Source organism: Abramis brama (assembly GCF_963993115.1).
Source record: "Abramis brama genome assembly, chromosome: 19".
Lineage (NCBI taxonomy): Eukaryota > Metazoa > Chordata > Actinopteri > Cypriniformes > Leuciscidae > Abramis > Abramis brama.
The window spans coordinates 2,672,065-2,695,780 of record NC_139981.1 but is presented as its reverse complement, the minus strand read 5'-3'; the positions used below and the strand labels follow the sequence as shown (position 1 = coordinate 2,695,780).

The following is a 23,716-nucleotide window of genomic DNA, read 5'->3' as shown; positions in this document are numbered from 1 at the left end:
CTGTCTGTCTGTGTCTGTCTGTGTCTGTCTGTCTGTCTGTCTGTTGTCTGTCAGTCTGTCATTTCTATCTATCTATCTATCTGTCTGTCTGTTGTCTGTCTGTCTGTCTGTCTGTGTCTGTCTGTCTGTCTGTGTCTGTCTGTCATTTCTATCTGTCTCTGTGTCTGTCTGTCTGTCTGTCTGTTGTCTGTCTGTCTGTCATTTCTATCTATCTATCTATCTATCTGTCTGTCTGTCTGTTGTCTGTCTGTCTGTCTGTCTGTTGTCTGTCTGTCTGTCTGTCTGTCTGTTGTCTGTCTGTCTGTCTGTTGTCTGTCTGTCTGTCTGTTGTCTGTCTGTCTGTCTGTCTGTCTGTCTGTCTGTCTGTCTGTTGTCTATCTGTCTGTTGTCTGTCTGTCTGTCTGTTGTCTGTCTGTCTGTTGTCTGTCTGTCTGTCTGTCTGTTGTCTGTCTGTCTGTCTGTTGTCTATCTGTCTGTTGTCTGTCTGTCTGTCTGTTGTCTGTCTGTCTGTCTGTTGTCTGTCTGTCTGTCTGTCTGTTGTCTGTCTGTCTGTCTGTCTGTTGTCTATCTGTCTGTCTGTCATTTCTATCTGTCTGTCTGTCTGTGTCTGTCTGTCTGTCATTCTATCTATCTGTCTGTCTGTCTGTCTGTCTGTTGTCTGTCTGTCTGTCTGTTGTCTGTCTGTCTGTCTGTCTGTCTGTCTGTTGTCTATCTGTCTGTCTGTTGTCTGTCTGTCTGTCTGTCTGTTGTCTGTCTGTGTCTGTACTTCGTCTGCCTGTCTGTCATTCTATTGTTCTATTTATCATTTTGTATTGTGTCATTTGATCTAATGTTTGTTCGATCTGACGTTTTATCTGTCTTCTTTTTCTATTTATTCTTGTCATTCTCCTATATGTCTGTCGTGTTCATTCTGTCTGCTGTTCTCTCTGTCATCCATCCATCCATCCATCCATCCATATATATATATATATGATTTTGGAGCTGATATGAGGAAGATAGCTTATAGATGCTGTTAATTGGTCGATAATATGAAAATGATCAATCTATGTCATATATCGAACATTTTATTGTTCAATATAGAAGTATTGATGAAGACCTGATGGTCGAAACGTTGTGCTTTTAATAAATTTATCTTGAGTAGCATGCAGTGTGCGGACTTCAATATAGAAGTATATCAGAATATGGTCAATATAGAAGTATATCAGTTAAAGAAGCAGACACTACAACGACAGGTGCATAGTTGTGTATTAATCTACACCTCAGTTGATCTGTCAATAATGGTCAGAATTAAAGCGCCCCGAAATTTCACAGAATATTCCAGAAGAAAGTAATGTTCAGCGGTCACATTCCTCTCTCTGAGCTTATGAATCAAAGAGTGATGTCTAGAACGCTTCTGTATGGAGGTGATAGATTGTTCCAGATGTTGGTGGTCGCAGACTGATTTGATGTTGAAAATATGCAGATGTTTCGGGCTGGATTTTATGTAAAGATTCCAGGCAAAGTCGGCCGGATTCCTCCAGCACCAAAACCATCTCTCGGCATCTGGAAGGTCACGGATTGACCCGTGTGGAGGAACAATAGAGTTTTTTTTTTTCAGTCTTTGTGTCGTTCTTCTTTATTCTCCAGTAAAGTTGAATGTCACAGTCTAGCGCCCCCCTTCCCGGCCCTTTACATATGATAATGAGGCCGTTGTGTAGATTAGCAGGGCAGCTGTGAGCGTTTTAGCGAACTCGAACTCAGAGCCTGCCAGCACTTTCTCCTCAACTTTCACCTCCTTTCCTCTTTCTGCTTGTCTTCGGATCAGAACTGAGGAGGACGGGGTTGTTTCGGATCATTTGCAGAGGTTTCTTTCTATAAAGATGCGTTTGAAGACCTGCACTCGAGCAGTGGATGTAGGAGCCGGTGTGGATTGAACGTCATGTGGTTGTATTTTGGGTTCGTTAAATGATTCTCAGATGAACTAATTTAGTTTGCTGCTGTTGAACTTATCGGAGTCAAAAACAATGCTAAAAGACTAATGTGAAGCATTCATTGTCAAGATATTTTGCCAAATGTTTGCGGAATAATTAAGTGGAGTTTACAAAGTTTAAGAGACGTTCACTGACAGTGATTTCATAAATTAATGAGTCTCGGTGTTGGTAAGTGCTAGTAGGCGTTTCTCGACGGATCTGTATTCCCATTGGTTGGTAGTTGTCATATTGTGTCACTGCTTATTTGCATAAAGTTGAGCTCAATGAAATTCAGTCGCCACTTTGTTGTTGCAAATTACTGTCGTTGCGAATGCTTTACTGAAGCTCACTGTCTGTAATGTGTATTGAGTTTTCAGAGTTGACGATCAAGGTCTCGGACTAGTTACACCACGTCCTAACCAGACGCGATGCGATAAGATTCCAGCAACAAATAATGTGTCTGTCCACAGTAGACGCGACGCGACTGCGAGATGCGTAAAAATCAATCAAAATGCACAGCCAATCAGAACAGCGTGTGGGCGGAGTCAGCCAATCAGAACAGCGTGTGGGCGGAGTCTCGCCGCACCAGAGAGTAATCTTGACGGCACTCACAAGAAAATAGATAAGTAGCTACATAATCAAATTCACAAATATTACACCATTTAGACATTATTCAAATACATAGGCTACTGAGTTACTAAAACAATCTTTGTCAAAGAATACACTTGTTTGTTCACAGTTTGAACGTTCTTGTTTCCATTTGTTTAATTTCAAGATCTGAGGTGGATTATCCATTGTTGCTTTTACAGCCACAAATCTGGATCACTAAATGATATTCAAAGTCACATTACACGCTTTTAACATTAAAGGGGTCATATAATGGTACATGCACTTTTACAAGTTGATTGTACAGAAATGTGTGTTGGCAGTGCCTGTACACAACCATCATAAAATGATAAAATTCCATCCAGTGTTTTTTTTTAAATCTTCTTATATGTTTCCTCCTGTCTCAACTCAAGCTGTTCGATATTGTGACGTCACAATATCGACGCCCCTCCCACGATGGGTGATTGACAGCAGCGTTTCAAACACAGACCCGCCCTCGTGAGCGAGCTGTCAATCATAGCACGCGCCGACCGGCGCGTTCATTGTTGATAGCTGGAGTGCTGAGCAGAATGGCGTCTAACGATTGTGGTGTTCTGTTCTTGGGTGTAATAACGAACACAGCAGTCATATTGATGATGTTTCTAAATCCGTACAGCTGAAGACGCAGTGGCTGAGTTTGTTTTCGAAGGGAATATTCCCCACGATCAACGTCAATGCTGTCATGTTTGCGCGAATCATTTCACCAGACTGCTTTACAAACGAGGGTCAGTAATGTTATAAAGCTGTTTTTGCTAAGAAGCTGCTCCAGAAAAAAGGATCAGTACCAACTATTCGTGTTCCTGCTGAACCTCCAGAAGAACAAGTGAGTGTAACGTTTTATTGACCTTTATATTAATCTTTATATTAATCTTTGCAAATCGCTTGCACGCTTCATGATGAATGTGGCTATTTTTACACTCAGGGTACATTATGGCATGTTTTCTATGTACGACGTTCTCAATATAATTCATAAACCCACGTTTATAATGAACAACGCGTTATGGTTTTTGTATTATTATTTTAAACGGTGTACGCACAGAGCAGAGGGGCGGGGTGAGCAAAGCTCATTATCATTTAAAGACACATGCACTGAAACGGCGTGCTGAAAACAGAGCTGTTTTTGACCAGGTAAAATGAGTGTTTTCTTACAATACTAATGAGAATTTTTAATTAAAGTATATTACAAACTTTTAATTTAGACCCTAAAGAATCATATTAGCTTGTACAAAAATGACATTATATGACCCCTTTAAATAAAGCACATAAACAGAACCTGAGATTATCATTGCCACACTTTGTGTTTGTTGTTCCAGCGTGACGCAGAAAAATAGAAACCGTTTCTAAAATAGAATCGTCACGTGTCGCCGTCGCGGCTCGTTAGGACAAAAACTCTGATTAACATGGAAATACCTTTATATGAATATACCTTTTATTGTGCGTCGTTAGGGCACTGTGTTAGCTAAAGCAATCAGCTGATCTTAAATGCTCAAGACTGAAGTAAATGTCCCTCGCAGCACACTGTAAATAACGATTATTTGAAGTTGTACATAAAGATCATTAGAGTGCGTTTTACATGAAAATACTGTTTCAGTCTTTCTACTTCAAAATATTATGTTTAAGTTGTTACTTGCCATTCCTTTGTAATAATTTGTGAAATTTAGTAGAAGTTTCTGAGTGAAAAGTGTTTAAAAGTAAATATAACATTATTTTTCTTCAGTTGTAGGTAGACAAAATATTTTACAAATGGTAAATGTGAGATGGTGCCAGCAAGTTTTGCGCAGTCAAGTGCCAGAGGTTTAGTCTTTAGTCTAATGATACATGGCAAGATTTTATCTTTTTTATTTATTTTAGTTTTTAGTTTTTGTGAAGATGTTTCAAAGGCTTTGCTCTCTGTTGACTGTATTTGACTGTGCGGTGACTAAGTGCACTTCCTCTGACCTGAGGTGAGAAAACACAAGTGAAAAGTTCCCACCATGACCTCTGCACTTTAACAGATTCACATTAACACTCTCACAGCTCTGATGGGCATTCGCTGTCCTCTTTGATGGGTCAGTGCCTCTCATAAGTTTTTCAGATGTCCAGATTTTACTGGCACAGATTCTGTTTTAAAGAATGAAGCTCAAATCCCCTTTATATGGAGAATCTGTTGACTTTGTATTGAGTTAATTATAGTGAACTATTTTTAATTAATTTGAATGGCCAAAATTGCCTGATACAAATATTTTTAATAATTATTTAATTCAGTTTTAATTCATTTTTATAACTCATTATTGATTTTGTTCCCAGTCCCAGTATAGCTACACCTCACCATAAAAACATGTTATTCTTTTATTTTATTCTTTTATTTTTATTTATAACTTTTGTTATGTTATTCTTTCAATTGTTACATTATTTTTAATTAGATAAATGACTTAAATTGTATGCAAAAAAATTGTTTTTAAATATTAATATAAATATTTGTATAATATTAACATTTAGTTTTATTTTGATATATGTGTGTATATATATATATATATATATATGTATGTATATCTATATGTATATATATATATATGTATATGTATGTATGTATGTATGTATGTATGTATATATATATATATATATATATATATATATATATATATATATATATATATATATATGCATACATAGTACATACATACATACATATATATACATTTTATATAATTTTTTTATTTATATAAAAAATAAATAAATATTTATATTTATTGCAAAAAATGGCTAAACATGGGCAAAATAAACCAGCTCATGTTATATTTAGTCTGAGCTCTTGAGGTTGACAATTTTCTGATGGATAAGCACCTCGTTTCACTGAACTTTTGCTGAAGAAGAGAAAAAATTGACTTCTGAACCTGTTTTGTACCCCATTTCGAGTAAAGTGCTCTCTCGCACTCGCTGCACGACAGGTTGCCATTATAGTGCCGGCCGGCGGAGGGTTTGAGCGTCCAGTAATGGCTGGCGTGTGGTGCTGGTGTATTGTGGAGGCCCGCTGAGGCACATCGTCTCTGTATGAGAGCTTTTCTTACGCTGACACAACAGATGGTTGATTTGGAAGAGTCCCACCGAGGAGCTTGAGCCATCAGATGTCTCCTTTACAGTGGCCAAGAACAAACATGAGCGAGACGCTACGGGTTTGTTGAACCGCTCCACCAGCTGGACAAGATCAAAGTCAAGGGTATGAGAACAGACCCAGCCATGACTTTGATATCGGTTTCTTGCCATGGGTGCTTCTGAAATATATGGTTTTGAAATGATATATTTAATTTGTGTGTTTTTGGATGCAGTTTCAACCCACAACCGAAATGGGATACAGATTAAACCTCAGAGCCTCAGAAACCTCATTCAGACTTAGACAAGTATTACACATTTCCATGATCCATATTTATTTACCTTATACAGTACGTCTTTTTACGGGTATTGTTTTGGTTTTACGATTGCAGAAGTGCATAAACTAGAGCATGCACACTTAAACCTATAGTATGCATAAGTGAGGATTGTAAAACATCATATATAGGTAGATTGGAAACATTATTGAATCTCTTTCTGACTTTGCTCATTACTGCTGTATGTTGAATACAGGAGCCTTAGATGTTCTAATGCATCATGGAGTCAGAAGTCAGTTCTTGCACTTTGTTCTGTTTCAAGGCGAGGCGTATATAGTTAGAAAATGCAAATGAGCTCTAGCCTATCAGTGTTTCTCCCTCTTCAGTTTCTCCATGGATCTGCCACTTTTATTTGCAGTAAACAGCACTTCCTTGTATTTTGGGTCAGATCACTGTCTTCATAAAGACTGCTCAGGAATGTGTTTTTTTTATTTTTATATATCGAACGAAATTATATGGATTTCTGTACAATAAAATATATATAACAAAATAAAACAAAATAAAAATATTATAAACAAAATTATATAAAAATATTTAATATTTAAAATTTGTACTGAGAATCGTGTATGAATCTGTTAATACAAGAGAAGTCTCACAACTGTTTTCTGCAAAAATGAAAGCTCTATACTTTATGCTTGAAAGCAAAGAAATTAAGACAACCATACATATGTAGTATTGTATTTTACTATATACTGTTGTTCTGTAAAATAAAATTTAATTTAATTTAAAACAGAAAAAGTTATTTTAATTTAGCTAATAAAATATAAATAATATTTTGAATAATAATTACTATTTTTATGCAGTACTTATGCAGTTTTTTTTAAAATAAATTGTATAAAATAAATAATATTTTGAATAATAATTTAACAATCCTATAATAGTAAGTATTATTACTATATTGTTATTAAATACTTGTTTTTATTTCACAGTACAATAGTATTGTTGCAATAGTAAAATACTGAATTTCTTAATTGATTTAATTTGTAATTTAGATGTTTTTACTATTTTGAATAATTTAATACTTATTATTATTATAATTATTAAAATTATTAAATTTAATAAAATTATTTCTATGAAGTACTTGCTTTTACTTTACAGTACAATAGTATAATTGCAATGTCAATTATATATATATTTTTAAATAATTTTAATAAAATAAAAATAGTATTTTGATTAATTATTATTAATAATTATTTGTTTTTTATTATACACAACAGTAGTATTATTGCAATTGTAATATATTTCTTTATTGATTTAATATTTATAATATGCATTTTAATAAAATCTTATCTTATCTTTAATATACAGTCATATTGAATGGGGAAAAATGGGTTTTCCTCCTTCTTCTGTTCTGTGTTTTGACTGCTGCTACTTAAGAGCGTATAAAGTGTTTCTCCAGTGAATGACCCATGCTGTGAGATGTGGTTCCTCCAGCAACAGGTCTCCTGGAAGGATTATCAGATACATAAGGAAAAAGTGCCGTGTCTTCAGGGACGGGTGCTTTAATATGGGCTTCTGGCCAGCAATTTCATTTGTGCCGTGGATAGATGGCTCTGCTAACAGCCCATTTCTATTTTCTGTAGAAGGAAGGCACCGGGGGGTTTGAGAGAGGACTGTTCCAGCTGCTCGAGGGCAAGGGCAAACAGTTGACATGAACGCCAAGGATAAAGGATACTTTGGCTCTAAAACTTTGTATTTCGAGTATCAGAATTTAAAATTTTCATTACTTAATTTTTTGTTTTGTTTTTAAACCAAGAATCTATGCAAGTATAGCAATGCTTCTAGATGCACAAGCTTGGTTTTACAGTGTTGTGTTTGGAAATATGTCAGAACTCAACACAAGTGAAACAGATTGGATTCTCAGCATTGCAATAGTGCACGTTAGTTTAAATTAGTGGGTTTTTTTCTAGCCTTTGTGGAGCAACAGTTTAAGAACAATCTTGCTCAACAGGTTATTTAAAGCAACACCAAAGATTCTTTTGTACCTTAAAATAATGTTTCCAGAATGGTTTCAGTGGTTCATCAACTCCTAACAGGGTGAACGGCACTTCTGCATTCGCTTTGCGACCCTCTATCGGCTATAACCGCACTATGCAAGTTTGCCAGATCGGGTAGTGGATCTCGAATGAGACATAAGAAACTACAAATTTGACTTGCTTTACGGCAAGCGTTACTATAGCCGATAGGTGGAGCCTATATAAAAAATAGCCGTTTCTGATGTCGCAATACATCACACTTTCATAAAATCATGCAACATACTTTACTTATCTGTGGACATCGTTATTTCCAAAGCCGGTGCTGGATAAACAAATAGCGTGCGTGCGACGGTAGGCTAAATTATTTACGACAGCGGTAATGGACAATTCCGCTTCCAACCTGTAGGGGGACCGAAGAGGAAAAGTGCTTTGGTGTTGCTTTAAACTGTTGACATGTTTAAAGCTAGTTACTCACGCTACATTGGCTGTAATACTAATGCTGTCCTATAGAGGGGGCCAAAGGATAAAACATGTCAAATCTTTTACTCTCCGTTTCCATCAGTTAAAAGGACAAATAAATGCATACTCCGAGAGCACTCCACAAGTTATATTTGTTTATACCGTCTGGAGGCTCGATATTGATGCATGTGAATGCATGTTTTAAACAGGTTATTTTACAGATACGTTAGTTGCCTTTTCTAAACGAATGTGCTGCTGCATTGTAGCACACGCACACACATACAGACAGTGTTTTTATAGAAACTTAAGGCGAGACACGGCAGGCAAAAAGGTTGTTTTTTTTTCACTGGTCAATTTTGAGATTTCGGGCTATTTGTCTTCAGTAACATGTCTTCTTTCAGACTTGTGGTGAAAAAAGTCCAAAATACACATTTAGGTCTTTATTTTATTACACTTTGTCTATTTGCGTCTGTAGATTTCTCCTAAATTCAACAAAAGTTGGCTTTGTAAATCAACACGATCGCTGTCTGCACCCTGTCATCACATATACCGATGGAAAGCTCTCTCTCTCCTGTACAGTGTTGTCAGATCCAAATATGGTCATTTCCTTTTTTATCAGCAACCAATCGTGAAAGTACAATGGGGCATTTAACTCTAAAAGCGAAATCTCATTGGCTGATGTCAATTTTAAAGGCCGTTTTCTCAAAAATGTTTTTTTTTCTCATACTCTGAGCCAGAAATCTCCACTTCAGCAGCACTTACATACACCAAACTTTCCAGCTGTATTCCTATCTATATTCTTAAGGTTTCTACAGAGGGGTTTGTTCATATATCATTCAGATTCTGATTTATACAACATTTTATACCTAAAAACGGGGCAAAAATAGATTTTTTTATGGCTGTTGACAGTTTTTTCTGATTAATGGAGTGATAAAAAAAGAGATATCCAAAATCCCCTCTGTAAAAACCTTTGACTCTAATATGTCAACAAAATGAAACTGGTTTTATCCAATGTTCAGAATTTATCTTCTGGAAATATATGCAAATTAGCACATATTTAATGAGATACTACCCAATTTGCATATTTAAACAAATATTCTAAAAACTTGTAATACAAAAGATATTTGTCTTGTCAGTAATCAACTGGGGAAGTGTCATGCTGATATCTATTAGTTTTTTTTTTTCCTATTCACCTGGGGTGTCTCCCCTTAAGACATGTATGTTCTATGCAATTGTGTTAATTGAAAAAAACAAGATACATTTCTAGAATATTCTACAGATATTCCATAAGAAAAATAAAATAAAAAATCAGCTGTATGAAAAGTGACCCTTGGTTATTTGCACAGCATTGCAAAAGCGTAGGGAACTGCTCTTTATAAATGCACTAGCGCGATCAATGGGGACTTGAATGCATGAGAAAATGCAAATGCTGACTTAACCTGTTACTGCGTTTGAACTTTGACTGCATTATGCTTTTACAGACTTTAGATAGTTCATGACGTTGCCTTCAGCTGATTTCTTCAAGAGAGGTGTGTGCCATGTCAGTTTTTCCATCAATATATCATCATGTACATTGTCACTAGACCCAACAAAAGCTGGATGTTTTAAACTGCACACTGCTTTTTCCTCCATGCCAATGCTTGAGGATGTTAAAATACACCAGATGTTTTTCTCTTTTTTGGTTTATCTCTACGCTTAAGTCTTTTATTCCCTGCTCATTTTCTTATTTCCACTCTGGACACATTATCAGCATCTCTTTGCCTGTCTAATCTGAGTCGGTCTGGCCGCTCTCCCTTGTCGCACAAAATGGAAATTTCTTTCAGCCACCAACTGTTGATCACCGAAGGGTGTGATTCCCCTACAAAAACGGGCTATTAAATCCCCAGCGGTGCCCGTGGCAGGCCTCAAAGAGCCCGTCTGATGCGGGGGCCCGTCTTATTACAGAGGAGGTTATAGACTCGTAACGTCCAGACCCGCACGCTGGTGCTAATTTGAGTGTCAGCTTGTGGTGGACGCCTCCCCGTCGAGAGCCCTGAGTTATGAGCCGCAGATTAAAGGAAGGGTGTGTTTCAGGGGGCCTTTGGATCCGTGTTCGGGATGGCCCGACTTGGCCCTCGACCCAAACAAACACCCACCGTTCAGAATAACTCCGTCAGTAGGATGAGAATGAGTTCCCAGAACCTAATCATGAACTCTTACATTTAAAAGCAACACATTAACTGGCTTAACGGTTTAATTGCTTGGATTTTGTTGACAGGATTTGGCCCGTTTTCATGGCACTATTAATCTGCCCCTTCAAGGCTGCGAACTGCTCCGTTGAAGCAGAAATACGAGTGTTTATGAAACCAGAGATGCAAGTGTCTGGTTACCGTTACCAGGCTTTTTTTTTCTTTTCTTTTTTTGGGCCGCGAGTGTGAGGAATTTAATAATCGCCATTCGTATCACCTCAAGGTTAAAAAAACGTCCCCTTGAAGTTTGATTGAAACCAGAAAAATAGTTCGAAGTCCTGAGCGAGGTGTAAATTGCTCGTGTGTGTTATTTTGTGTTCTCAGATAATAGGCTGTGAGCTCTTTATTTAACCTGAATAAGGACAAAAATAAACAATGTTGGTTAAATGACGTACATTTTAGTTGAGTTTGAAAACGAAGGCCTCCTTGAATAGTTTCATTACCTCATTTTCACATTCAGCCATTTATTATTAATGAAAGCTGTTTAGTGCTTTTAATGCCGTAAGGTGTCTGGTTGTGAGTGTTGTTTAAAGGCAGGGTATTTGTTCTAGAAATTTGTTCTCTTTTGTTATGCTGGTTGAAAATCTCTTCATATCCTGAGAGCAATCACTAAGTTAAGTGGTCTAAATGTGTGTGTGTGGGCAATTCCACGCAAAACTGTCACATCCATAACGCCAGCACAATGCCATTGTATTTAGTTGGCGTTATGGATGTGACAGTTTTGCGTGGAATTGCCCGTGTGTGTATATATGATGTTTATATGAACCAAGACATCCAGCTTATGCTGCATTCACACCATAACTACTGTAATTTGGAAGAGATGGACATCTGTGACGTTATATTCGGAGCAGTTTGTGACTTGAATTTATGCGTTTCAATTGCAACACTATCAACGGCGAAATGAATCTGCAGCAGTCGGGTGGTACAGGTCAGAGCTCTTTAAGTTGTTTATGTTCATTATTATTGTAATGTTATGTGCTTTGAGACATGAGGTAGTTTAACGCCGTCTCTCCTGCTCTACACGTTCATGTATTTAAGGAGGCATGCCTTTCATGACTCTTGAGGGGAGGGTGGGATCTTATGCTTTCAAAGCTCACTATTGCTAGCCTTGAAAATTGGCCGACGGTCACTGTCGCTTGTGTCACCGGAAACCGCCAGCTCTTGAACGAACTGGATCATGTCGCTTTGTTGCTGCCTTTCGCTGGTAGTGTGAACGGGGCTTTAGGGTTGTTGTGTTTGGTGGGTTTAAGGCCCTTTCACACCGGATGCGTAACGAAAAAGCGTAACGGAAAAGCGAATAGTTTGTGTGCGAATAGTTTGCGTCAAAACCATTCACATCAGCCGCGACGTGAATTTGCGACGTCTGTGACGTTCAGAGCTTCAACATTCCAAAACTTTTTACATGTAACACACAAAGTAACAAGTTAAAATCATTCGACTAGAAACTGTAGATATCACACAAAGAATGTATAGTATACTAAAAGCAGCCCTAAATAGTCTCACTACATTTTGTTACATGTTCAAAGTAAACACGGTCTCTGTCTCTATCTTTGACGATAGTAGTGTTAGCTTTCTATCCCAAATGTAGTTTAGCCTGCTAGCCTACACAGCACAGGACTATACAACGACTAAAACTATCACACAACACACTCACAGTCGTGATAACCGAGTTGGTTGGCAATGCTACACCACACATTGGCTGTTTCTCAATTCCAAGAACGCAGAGAACGGACTTGTGTTCTCGTGGAGACCGTTCTTGCCAAGCTTCCTTGGAAGAACGAACTCGGAACCGGCCGCAATGACTTCTGGGACACCAGGCGAGTACTAGCTCAAGTCTGCATTCGATGCATCCTCGGTATCAAGAACACATCCGGGTTCTTTCATGCGTCCTCTGTACTTGCATTCTTGAGAATTGGGTCTGAACTTCGACGGTTAATGATGACGTAAAACGAGAACACAAGGACGCAAGATCGCTGAAGAACGCATATTGAGAAACACCCATTGTCTTTCAAATCGTTGTCCTTGTAGTATGTGATTGGCTGAAGCCTTTTCTGTCGCCGCAAAAGTAAAAACAAATTGACATTGAAGCGAAAAAAATAAAAGTCGTTTTTTTCACCGCAGCTCATTCGCGTTCGGTGTGGAAGCACTCATTACACAAACAGCTGATCAAAAAATAAAACCATTATTCGTGCATCAAAATCACGTCCAGTGTGAAAGGACCTTTAGTCAGGAGATGATCTTAGGTTAGGTTTTCACTCATCATATCAGTGTAACACCAAAGCAGCGTGTTTAAACTCTCTCCCGGTGTCCTGACTTTGCAGCACAGCTCTCCTGTCAGAGCCGGTTTGGATGATGAGGAGGTTTGGAATGACCTCAAGAGAATCACAGGATTCAGCTCTTTCTGCCCTGCGTGTATGACGTCTTGTATTGCGTTAAAAAGTGCAATGCACAAAAGATTTTTTTTTTACTCAACACAAATACAAAATTTTAGATTTATGAGCTCAAATCTCCCACAAACCTTTCTAATAGTACACAAGCATAGCCAAAGCATATCAAATCTCAATCTTTGCAAAAGAAACCCCCATAATAATAATTAGATTTTATCATTTAAGAAAATGACAGCGTTTGTCCATGCACAAGTCGCCACTACAGTGCCACGATGTCTACAATGTGGTTTATTATGAATAATCATGTGTAAATAAGGTTCATTAAAAAAGATTAAAATTACAAATGAAACTAAAAACAGCATTAAATGATGGCAAGTGTAAAATAATGGATGCTCTGAACATGGTGTGCTTATAATATTTCCCCCCGGGTCCAGCGATCACGTCTGAAGCTGACAGTGCCATATCATTTTAAAGAAGGCTGACAGCACCGGGTTCTCCTGGTGACGGCACATTAATACTCACACAGCCTCTAATCAGGCCACCGTGTCAAAAGATTATTTTAAGACCTGGCGAAACAGCTCCAAAAGAGACAAAAAGGGCCCAGCCAGAGAGAGAAAATGAGTTCATTGCTATAATTAGTCTCGCAGCCACCACCCCCTCTCCCCAGTTTCATTTCTTTGGCCTTGGAGGTTGACCAAAGATAATGACTGCTGAGTTTTTCTCATTAAAGACCTTTGAGTGTGTGTGTGTGTGTGTGTGTGTGTGTCAGACCTCCCATCATCAGCTTCCTTCACACACACACATAAGCCCCAGTCACAAAACAAAACCCTGTGCAGGTCAGAGGTCACAGGGATGATATATTTTTGCTGACCACCACCAGGTTGAGCTGCAATCAGAGGTCCCTGTAGAGAACGACACGATGGAGAACATTTATCACTGTCTGTGTTCTAGATGGACTTCATCGGTTCTCAGACCACCGTGATGTCTTGTTTATGAGGTGGCAGATGTTTACACTTTCCAGAACCTTTCCTCCCTCTGTTTCTCTGTGGTAAACAAGAAACATCCATCTGATCTGCTGAAGACAGAAACTCCTGAAGACGCATCTTGTCTGTAGTTGTTGACCAATATATCGCCAATGCTGACATTTATCAGCCAATGTTTTTGGATTGCCATCAGCCATCGGCCATCAGAAAATCCATATTGGTCGACCACTATCCATGAGCACTTGCCTCGTTTACATTTTTGCATTTTTATTAGCAATGAACTATATGTCGGGACCACGTCAGTTATTGGCCAGTATTAGTTTTTTTTATATAAATGTCTCTAAATTGGTCATTATTGGATATATATTTATCTGCCAATAGTACATTATAATTGTGTAATCTCTAGCAAACCTCAAGATGAATATCCATTTTTCATACTATACATTTTATAATGGCTAAATTCAGTTAGCAAAAACACATTTGATTTTTAGTTTTTAATGTTTCATTCATTGATTCATTCGTTCATTGATTCATTAATTTATTCATTCATTCATTGATTCATTCATTTATTCATTCATTCATTGATTCATTGATTTATTAATTTATTCATTCATTCGTTCATTGATTCATTAATTTATTCATTCATTCGTTCACTCATTCATTCGTTCACTCATTCATTCGTTCACTCATTCATTGATTCACTCATTCATTGATTCATTCATTCATTGATTCATTCATTCATTCACTGATTCATTCATTCATTTATTCATTCATTCATTAGTTCATTTGTTCATTCATTTATTTGTTCCTTCATTCATTCATTCATTCATTCATTCACAATATGCCATTAAAATAATTGATAGATTTTTAATATCATTGCATCCCTAGTTTTTAATTCTGCTCTAGTTTCCGCACTACTCTAACTAGATTAAACTTGAATCTTGCCTTTGCAATATTGCATTATTAGATCTTGTATGATAAATTGCTTGTGATTTTTTTTTTTTTTTTCTTCATTTTTAGGTTTCTTTGAACATAAGAACATTGAGGCCTTCACAAAAAGCCTTTGGAAGTGATTGCCAGGGTTTTGGTTTGCTCCGATGAACTGGTACTTTAAGGTATCATTTGGATTTAGATGTATAGATTTGTAAGGATCTTTTGGAGAAGGATCTTTCTGCTGGAATTCAGCAGCTTGTTCTGAGTCTCATTACATTTAAGGAGACACTTTTAGGCACAGTTCAATAGTCCTTGAGTGTTTTGTGGATGGGGTTTTTTCCACAGTGACCCTGCTGTGTGTCTGTGTGTGTATCTTAATGATTGTGTCGATGTGAAAAGGGATTACGTAATCGGAGCCCCTCTGTTTTGTCCTTGCTCATCCTTTCAGAAAAGCCTGTCTCATTTAATGAAGTTATTTCAGGAAGCACTTTTGCTGCTGCTGCATTTCAGTGTGAAAACTGTTAGTTAGGTTACAGCACTGGGATCCAAAATCCTGCTCTCTTGAATTGTTGTTAAGGACAGTACAGTCTGTAGGAAAACTCAATGCAAGTTAACCAATGCAGTCATGAAGCTGGCTGTTCTATATAGCTATAATATATCAAATGTTACGTTTTCTTTTACATTTATGTGAGTCTGCTTACAAAAATGTGTTTTTACTAGCATGATTTCATCACCATCATAATTTTTCAAAGCACTATGTGATACCATGATTTTTCTTAAAGACAAACCCAGTTAAAGGATTTGCAAAATGGTTTTCTGTAGGTCTCTGATAGGCTTTTGTTCAAACAATATATATATTTATATATATATATATTTTTTTATCTATTCTGCCTCAATCATGTAATTTATTTGAATTTATCTTAATTTCTGGGCTTTTCCAGGCAAATAAATGTGACAAATGTGATTTATGCATTTATTCAGTTGATTATACTACATGCAAGGTATTTTTTTTTCAATCAATTCATGGTAATAAAAATAACCATTTGAAGACACTCTTTTATCCAAAAACTACAACTAGGGCAGCAATCTCCCTTCCAAATTCAGTGTTCTCAATCCTAGTTGCATTTTATGTACACCAACTGTGAATTTGGGTCAAACCTGCACTTGCAGGTCATCAGATCAAAACGCCTTTTAAACCTTTGCATAATGCTAAAATTACAACATGCAGCACTGGCCTATATATTGTTTAATGTATATTTGTAACCTCTATGTTAACCTCTCAGTGGTGTTGTGCCGTACATCAGAAACTGAACCGTGGGAGAAGGTGAACACTGTGAAGATGGGATGTATTGTCCCTTGTTCCTGTTCCTGTTTTTTTATTTTTTTTTAAGCCTAGGGAAAATAGAATGAAAATTAGTAGTTCTGTTCAGGAAAAAGGGTCATGCATTTTACGTTGTAGGTCAAGCTATATAATGGATTTAGCAGATTTTTTTGTGTGCTGATAGCAATGTCAGGTCATGTTACATGATTCTGTATAACACATTATACCAGGATGCATGAATGTGGCATTTGAACAATATTCATGAACATGAAAATCCCATTAAGGTCATCAGTGGCACCTTCCCAAACCACAAATGTTAGCATAAGTTCAAATGCTGGAGTCCCCACTGGGAACCTTTAAGACTGTCTGGTTCACTATCTTTGTGGGGACTCTCCATAGACTTAATGGTTTTTATACTGTACAAACTGTATATTCTATCTCCTTACACTAACCCTACCCCTAAACCTACCCATCACAGAAAACTTTCTGCATTTTTACATTTTCAAAAAAACTCATTCTGTATGATTTATAAGCTTGTTTACCCATGGGGACCTCAATTTAGGTCCCCACTGTGACACGAGTCCCCATGAGTCTGTGTGCATTCAGGTTGAAGTCCCTATCGGGATAGAAAAACATGAACACACACACACAGTACATATATGTATTGCATTTGGGGGCTTCCAGTACTCGGTGGGAGTGATAAATGTGGCATGAAAATAAAGAGTTCTCCTTGCCTAATGCATAATCCAGTTTGAAAACCACTGAATGTTCTCTTGATTTAAACCCCTACTTGGCCAATACAAGTAAGCAAAAAAGCAAAAAGAAATGGACATTAATATTTGTAAATAGTCTCTTTGTGAGAAGACCTAGTTGAAGGAGTCATCAGGCCTGTTTTGCGGTACACACCCTGCCACTTATCTAACAGTCTTACATTGTTCTGTGGTCATAAGGAGGTTTCGAGAAAGACATCCCACTGTCTTGGAAGAGTGTCTGAATAAATGTATTCTGCTGTTCTCTGTGAGATGCCTTAATGTGCTTTTGTTTTTCTCCTTGCTCCCAACAGATCGCTCTCCTCCAGCTGTCGTCCTAAATTAGCTGAGCTCTGTGAAAGGAAAGCTGTTTCAGCTGACCCCTTCTGCTCCTTGAAGCTCCAGCCGTCCGTGACACCCAAATGCTGCCTGTCTTTCATCAAACTGGTCACTCCTGAAGAGAAATGGACTTGGAGTGAAAGGAACCCCTTCATGTGGACTCTAGGACAACTCTTGAGCTAGTTGAGATAGCTGGCCCTGGGATTCAAATGGGTGACCTATGACAATGTAACCGATAAGGGGACTTGAGTTCTCGCTTTCCCAAGCAGCTGCAAGACGGATATGAGCTTGAGCCGTGGGTATCGACGATAAAACAAACCTTCCATCGCTTGAGGGCTTCTCTAACGTCATGCAGTCATCTGAGGAATTGTTTACCAGGAAGCTGAAAGCATTGAATGAGAGTATGGGACATCCAGCGACCAACACTCAGGGCAAGCTGGAAGGGGGTGGTAAAACGAACGGGACGCCCGCCATGCCTAAAATGGGGGTGCGAGCCAGGGTGACGGACTGGCCCCCGAAAAAGGAGGGTTGGGAAAGCCGAGGCGGACCCAACTACGAAAGCGTCATCATGGCCTTTCAGAATGGGCAGCCAGACCAAAGTGTGGAGGTCACGGATTTGGGCGAAGCACCAATGGAGCCTGAGTATTCGGATACAAAGTATTCCCTGAGTGACCTTCTAAGTCGATCCCCTTTGAAGGGACTTTATCCCATTCGCCAGCGGAGTAATAGTGACGTGACCATCAGCGACATTGATGCGGAGGACATATTGGACCAGAACGCCGTCAACCCAAACACCGGTGCCTCGTTGCATCGGGAATACGGCAGCACTTCCTCTATTGACCGCCAGGGTCTCGGGAATGAAGGGTTCTTCACCATGTTGCGAGGATACCGGATTGACAGTTTGGACCATCGCAGCGCCCCGCCTGTCGGTTTCCCAGAACTCCTTCGCTACGACACAACCCTCTCCCCAAGCTTGCAGACCGCCGCTCAAATAGCCCGCGGTGAGATCGTCCGAATCTCAGGCTACGACTACGTGGACAGCTCACTTCTCTACAGCCGAGAAAGAGAGAAGTCTTTCATGCATCGTCTGAAGTCGGAGTCATCCGAGACTTCGCTGTTCAGGAAGTTGAGGACTATTAAGAGCGAGAACGATGGCTTACGGCTCTCCACCGAGCAGGACGACCGCCGGCCGCTCAGTTTTCAGAAATGCTTTGCTCACTATGACGTCCAGAGCGTCCTCTTTAACATCAGTGAAGCGGTGGCAAACCGAATCAGCCTCAACCAGAGGAAAAACACCACAACCGGAGCTTCTGCTGCCTCGCAGTACCAAATCCCAGGAGGTGGACAGCTGGGTGGGAATAATACTGGACCTGCATCCATGTTCGAATCGCCACTGGGAAGTCGGGAAGACCTCAATCCCAAGGAGAACCTGGATGCGGATGAGGGGGATGGGAAAAGCAATGGATTGGTGCTCAATTGCCCACATTTTCGCAATGAGGTTGGTGGAGAGGGGGAGAGGAGGATCTCTCTCTCCAGGGCCACTAACACCAACTACAGTGCTGGAGGAGAAAACTGCTCTTTCGAGTCGTCCTTGAGCTCCCACTGTACCAATGCTGGTGTGTCTGTACTGGAGGTGCCACGGGAAAGCCAGGCAATCCACCGTGAAAAGGTCAAGCGGTACATCATCGAGCACATCGACCTGGGAGCGTATTATTACCACAAATTTTTCTATGGGAGAGGTAAGCCTTGTTATTTTTTTGCATGAAAAATGGGGTTTGCACCATGAAATCTTTCATTCCATGTTGTATTTAGAATATTCATCAGTTCATGTTATTCCAAAAGAAACAAAGTTTTTATTGTTTGTGATCTTACTTTGCTTCTGAAACATCTTTCCTCTTTAGTGGATGTCATAAAGGTGTTGGTGTTTTTATTTTATTTTTTATTAATTATACTAAATTACACAACCCAAGTAAAAACTCTAAACTAAAGTGCCCAAAAAAGATGAGTAAGCTATACTGCAAAAAAAAACTTAAAATTTAAATGATATAGATTCACTTGAAAGGCAACACTGAATAATAATAAGAGTTTTCATAGATTTTCTCTTGAATTGAGGTGCATTTTGGCTAAATTCACGTTTATATACAAGTTAAAAAATCTAAATAAAATACACAGAAAAAATAAAAATAAAATGCATTCATATTATTGACACATCTATGAAAACAAGTCTATCTCCTTCAGTGTTGCCTTTCAAGTACATTTAAAGAGTTTTTAGATATTTTAAGGAGAATTACCTCATTAACTCACCATCATATCATTCGAAACCTGTATGACCAACTTTTCTATACAATGAAAGTCAGTGTGTTTCAATGCTGTTTGGAACTTACTTTTCATCAAAATATCTTCTATTGTGATCCACCTGAGAGTGAGTAAATAATTTCCATTTCTTTGGGTGAACTTTAGCTTTAACTCGAAAATGAGTACAAAATACTTGTTACAAACTTAAAATCCATTTTTTTTGCAGTGTTAATATTTTCTCCTTTTGGATGCTGTTCTGGTGATTTAGGGACCGATACAATAGCAAGTTTTTTGTAATCCTGATGTTTATTACACATTCTGAAAGGAGAAACGCTTGTGGCATGGATTGAGGTGTGAGAATGTTCGCCTGTCTTTGGCCTGTGATTTGTCATGTGAGAATAGACAGGGTGAGGTGCAGCTGTTCCCCTCCGAGGAGCCGTGATGGCAAGAGGTGAGACGGGACCCTTTCCTCACACCGCAGTCCCACCGCTCTTCATTAAAACACCTCAGCGTGTCTGGGAATGGAACGAGCAAACGATACTTCGACTTATCCTGCACAATGTCATTGGTGTTTGACTGAGAAGGTGTCAGCGGCTGTCAGACTGCTTTTTTTGCATGTCTGCACATCTGCATAGGCCTGACAGGATTGTGTTACCCATTCCTAAGCTCTGGAAAACAGCTGCTCCACCTCTTGCCATGCAGAAATTCGTTTCTTTCCTTTGACTACGCTGAATAATGAGCTGCAGCCTGTGGGTGAAAGCTGCGATTGTGTCCTGCACGTTCACGGGCTTTCCAGCCGTAGCGAATGAGCGAATTACAGCTCAGCTCAAATGACAATAAATCATGTTAGCAAGCTCGTTCTATTGGGAAATGGATAATCATCTGCCTTGCCATGTCGCCAAAGACCTTTCAAGCAGAAGAGCTCAATTTCCTCTGTGTAGCGGAGCTGCCGCCATTTGTACAGGGATATATTTAAGACACTGATTAGTCTTGTGCATTTAACTATATATTTTAAGTGCCGTTTAAACAGGGAGGGAGTTTAAACTCGAAATGAAATCCAAATGGACCCTATTCAAACAACTTTTTTGGATGTATGGGCTCTTCATTAATAATACTAATAGCCTAATCAATTTATTTAGTTATTCTTATACTGTAACTTGCAGGTAATGCAGATTTACTAATATATTGCTAATGGTTAACAGTAATTTAATGCTGATTAATACAACGAAGATAAAGGCATTAATAGCAAATAATAACACATTTGTCAAGAAAGAAAATACATTTGGTTTCCTCTCAAGGTTCTCATCCACTCAAACATCCCATTTCATGTTGATTTTATTTAAATGCGTAACTTCAAATTGAATTAAAATGAATGCATAACTTGAATGCATAACTTTACATTGAATTCAATTGAATGGATAAATTCAAACTGAATTAAATTGAATGCATAACTTAAACGCTTGACGTTAAATTAAATTGAATGCATAACTATTAAATTGAATTAAAAAGAAATGCATGACTTGAATGCACAGCCTAACATTAAATCAAATTGAATTGATAACTTTAAATTGAATTAAATGTAATGCATAACTTTAAATTGCATTAAATAAATGCATAACTTTAAATTGAATGCATAACTTTAATGCATGGCTTTAAATTGCATTAAATAGAATGCATAAATTTAAATAGCATGAAATAGAATGCATAACTTTAAATTGAATGCATAACTTTATTACATGGCTTGGTTGAATTCCAATGTAGAATGTGGTCTGTTATTTCTTGATAACAGACCGCTGCGAAGTATAACACACCGTTGCCATGAAAAACAGAGCGTTGCTATGGACACGGAACGGACTATTTTCTTTAGTGGAAGCAATACAATCATTTTTAAATCAATAAACTCCTTTTTAAATCAATATTTTGTGTCAAATTATTGATTTATTTTGTAGGTAGCCATGTAATAAGCGGGATAATGTATAGCGAGGCGGTTGTTATAGTGAATACAACCCCTTCAGGCTGATTCAAGTTGAACTGATTCCAGTTCAGCCTGTCGGGGTTGTTATTCGCTATAACAACCGCCTCACTATACATTATCCCTTACTTAATGCATGGCTTTAAATTGCATTAAATAGAATGCATAACTTTAAATTGCATTAAATGTAATACATAACTTTAAATTGAATGCATAACTTTAATGCATGGCTTGAAATTGAATTAAGTGGAATGCATTATGTGAGACAGATACTGATTTTATTTTGACTCTCTGACTTTCCCGACTTCAAACTAACAGTCAGAGTCCATTTGACCTTTATAGCTGCTCATCACCCCATCAGCGTCTCTACAGGACCTGAGAAGGACAGACCTGTCAACATGTCTCTCCAAAGAGCCACTATCCCTTTCACACCTTACTTTCCATGATGCTTTTATCACCCAGGGAGTAGCATTGATTCCATTAACTTCCTCTCTCTTCGTGACCAAGATCTGCGTGATCGGAGAGGAGGCAAGATGTGACATGCCTACTGAAGGTTTACTCTACGGTTGCATTAATGCATGAATGTTATTAATACTTCATCTTGTTAAGCATCATGGCCCCCTGTTGGTGATGGGCAAGCTGATATCTTTTTATCGTTCTGTTAAAGTGTATTTTAGAGAAGAATTCAGCAGTGTTTTGCTCTTCACTGCAGCTTTACCCTCACGAGTGTGTTCAAGTGGATGAATGACGTGTCACTGGTGAGGGTGTTTGTTGTCGTTCACCTCTGGATTTGAGTTGGATTAAGGGCTGTTGTTGAACATTTCCAGATCTCTCCCATCATGCAGTTCGCTTCTGCTATCGTAACTTTGAATAAGGTTGTATTTGTTTTTCGTGTTGTGCCATCAGCAGGATCCCACACACTACTTGAGCTGTTGCTAATTTCTTTGTTGTCCCATATTTTTTTTGTGTGTGTGTTTTGCAACAATACGCATTATCCTAATGTTTTCCCGCTTTGGCATGCTTTAGTACACATTGCCTGCTATATTGCATAATTTTGGCCTCAAGTTTTCAACATTGTGTCCAAATGCATGTTTGTCTACAAAGAGGCTTACTGAAAAGGATATCAAAAAGAAAGAGGTTAAGCCTCGTCTGTGGTGGGTTTTATTTGTTAATCTCTGACGGACTCCTGTGGTCCAGTGAAATCAGAGATTATGGATCACATATGACACTGATGTGTCTGCGGGACTCTGTGAAAATCTATGGAGATGCTCCCTGGACCAGACGACATCATTGCCATGTAGACGTGACAGATAACTAGGACATTTTTCTCCATTATAGCACCATATTAAAATAATCCACATTTGCCATTATTTTATTTTATTTTTACTCCAAAATCAAGAGTATCTATCTATCCATCCATCCATCCATCCATTCTTTTTTGTTTCATCCTTTTGTCCATTCATCCATCCATCATCCATCCATTCTTTTTTGTTTCATCCTTTTGTCCATTCATCCATCCATCATCCATCCATTCTTTTTTGTTTCATCCTTTTGTCCTTCCATCCATCCATCATTTTTCCTTTCCGTCTATCTATCCATCCATCCATCCATCCATCCATCCATCCATCCCAGTCATCCATCATTTTGTCCATCCATCCATCCATCCATCATCCATCCATCATCCATCCATCCATCCATCCATCCATCCATCCATTCTTTTTTCGTTTCATCCTTTTGTCCATTCATCCATCATCCATCCATCCATTCTTTTTTGTTTCATCCTTTTGTCCTTCCATCCATCCATCATTTTTCCTTTCCGTCTATCTATCTATCCATCCATCCATCCATCCATCCATCCATCCCAGTCATCCATCATTTTGTCCATCCATCATCCATCCATCCATCATCCATCCATCATCCATCCATTCTTTTTTCATTTCATCCCTTTGTCCATTCATCCATCATCCATCCATCTATTCTTTTTTTGTTTCATCCTTTTGTCCTTCCATCCATCCATCATTTTTCCTTTCCGTCTATCCATCTATCTATCCATCCATCCATCCATCCATCCATCCA

General features: G+C 38.4%; 1 protein-coding gene across 5 annotated transcripts in view; it reads left to right on the top strand.

Annotated features, from left to right (window-relative positions):
- The window catches only part of LOC311070230 (signal-induced proliferation-associated 1-like protein 2), a 134,693-nt gene that overhangs the window by 37,152 nt on the left and 73,825 nt on the right, over positions 1 to 23,716 (top strand). For all 5 annotated transcript variants that reach the window (XM_084093983.1, XM_084093982.1, XM_084093981.1 and 2 more), the window contains exon 2: positions 17,349 to 19,112. In XM_084093983.1, the coding sequence (XP_083950109.1) occupies positions 17,723 to 19,112 (1,390 nt within the window). In that variant the 5' untranslated portion in view covers positions 17,349 to 17,722. The remainder of the gene's footprint in view (positions 1 to 17,348; positions 19,113 to 23,716) is intronic.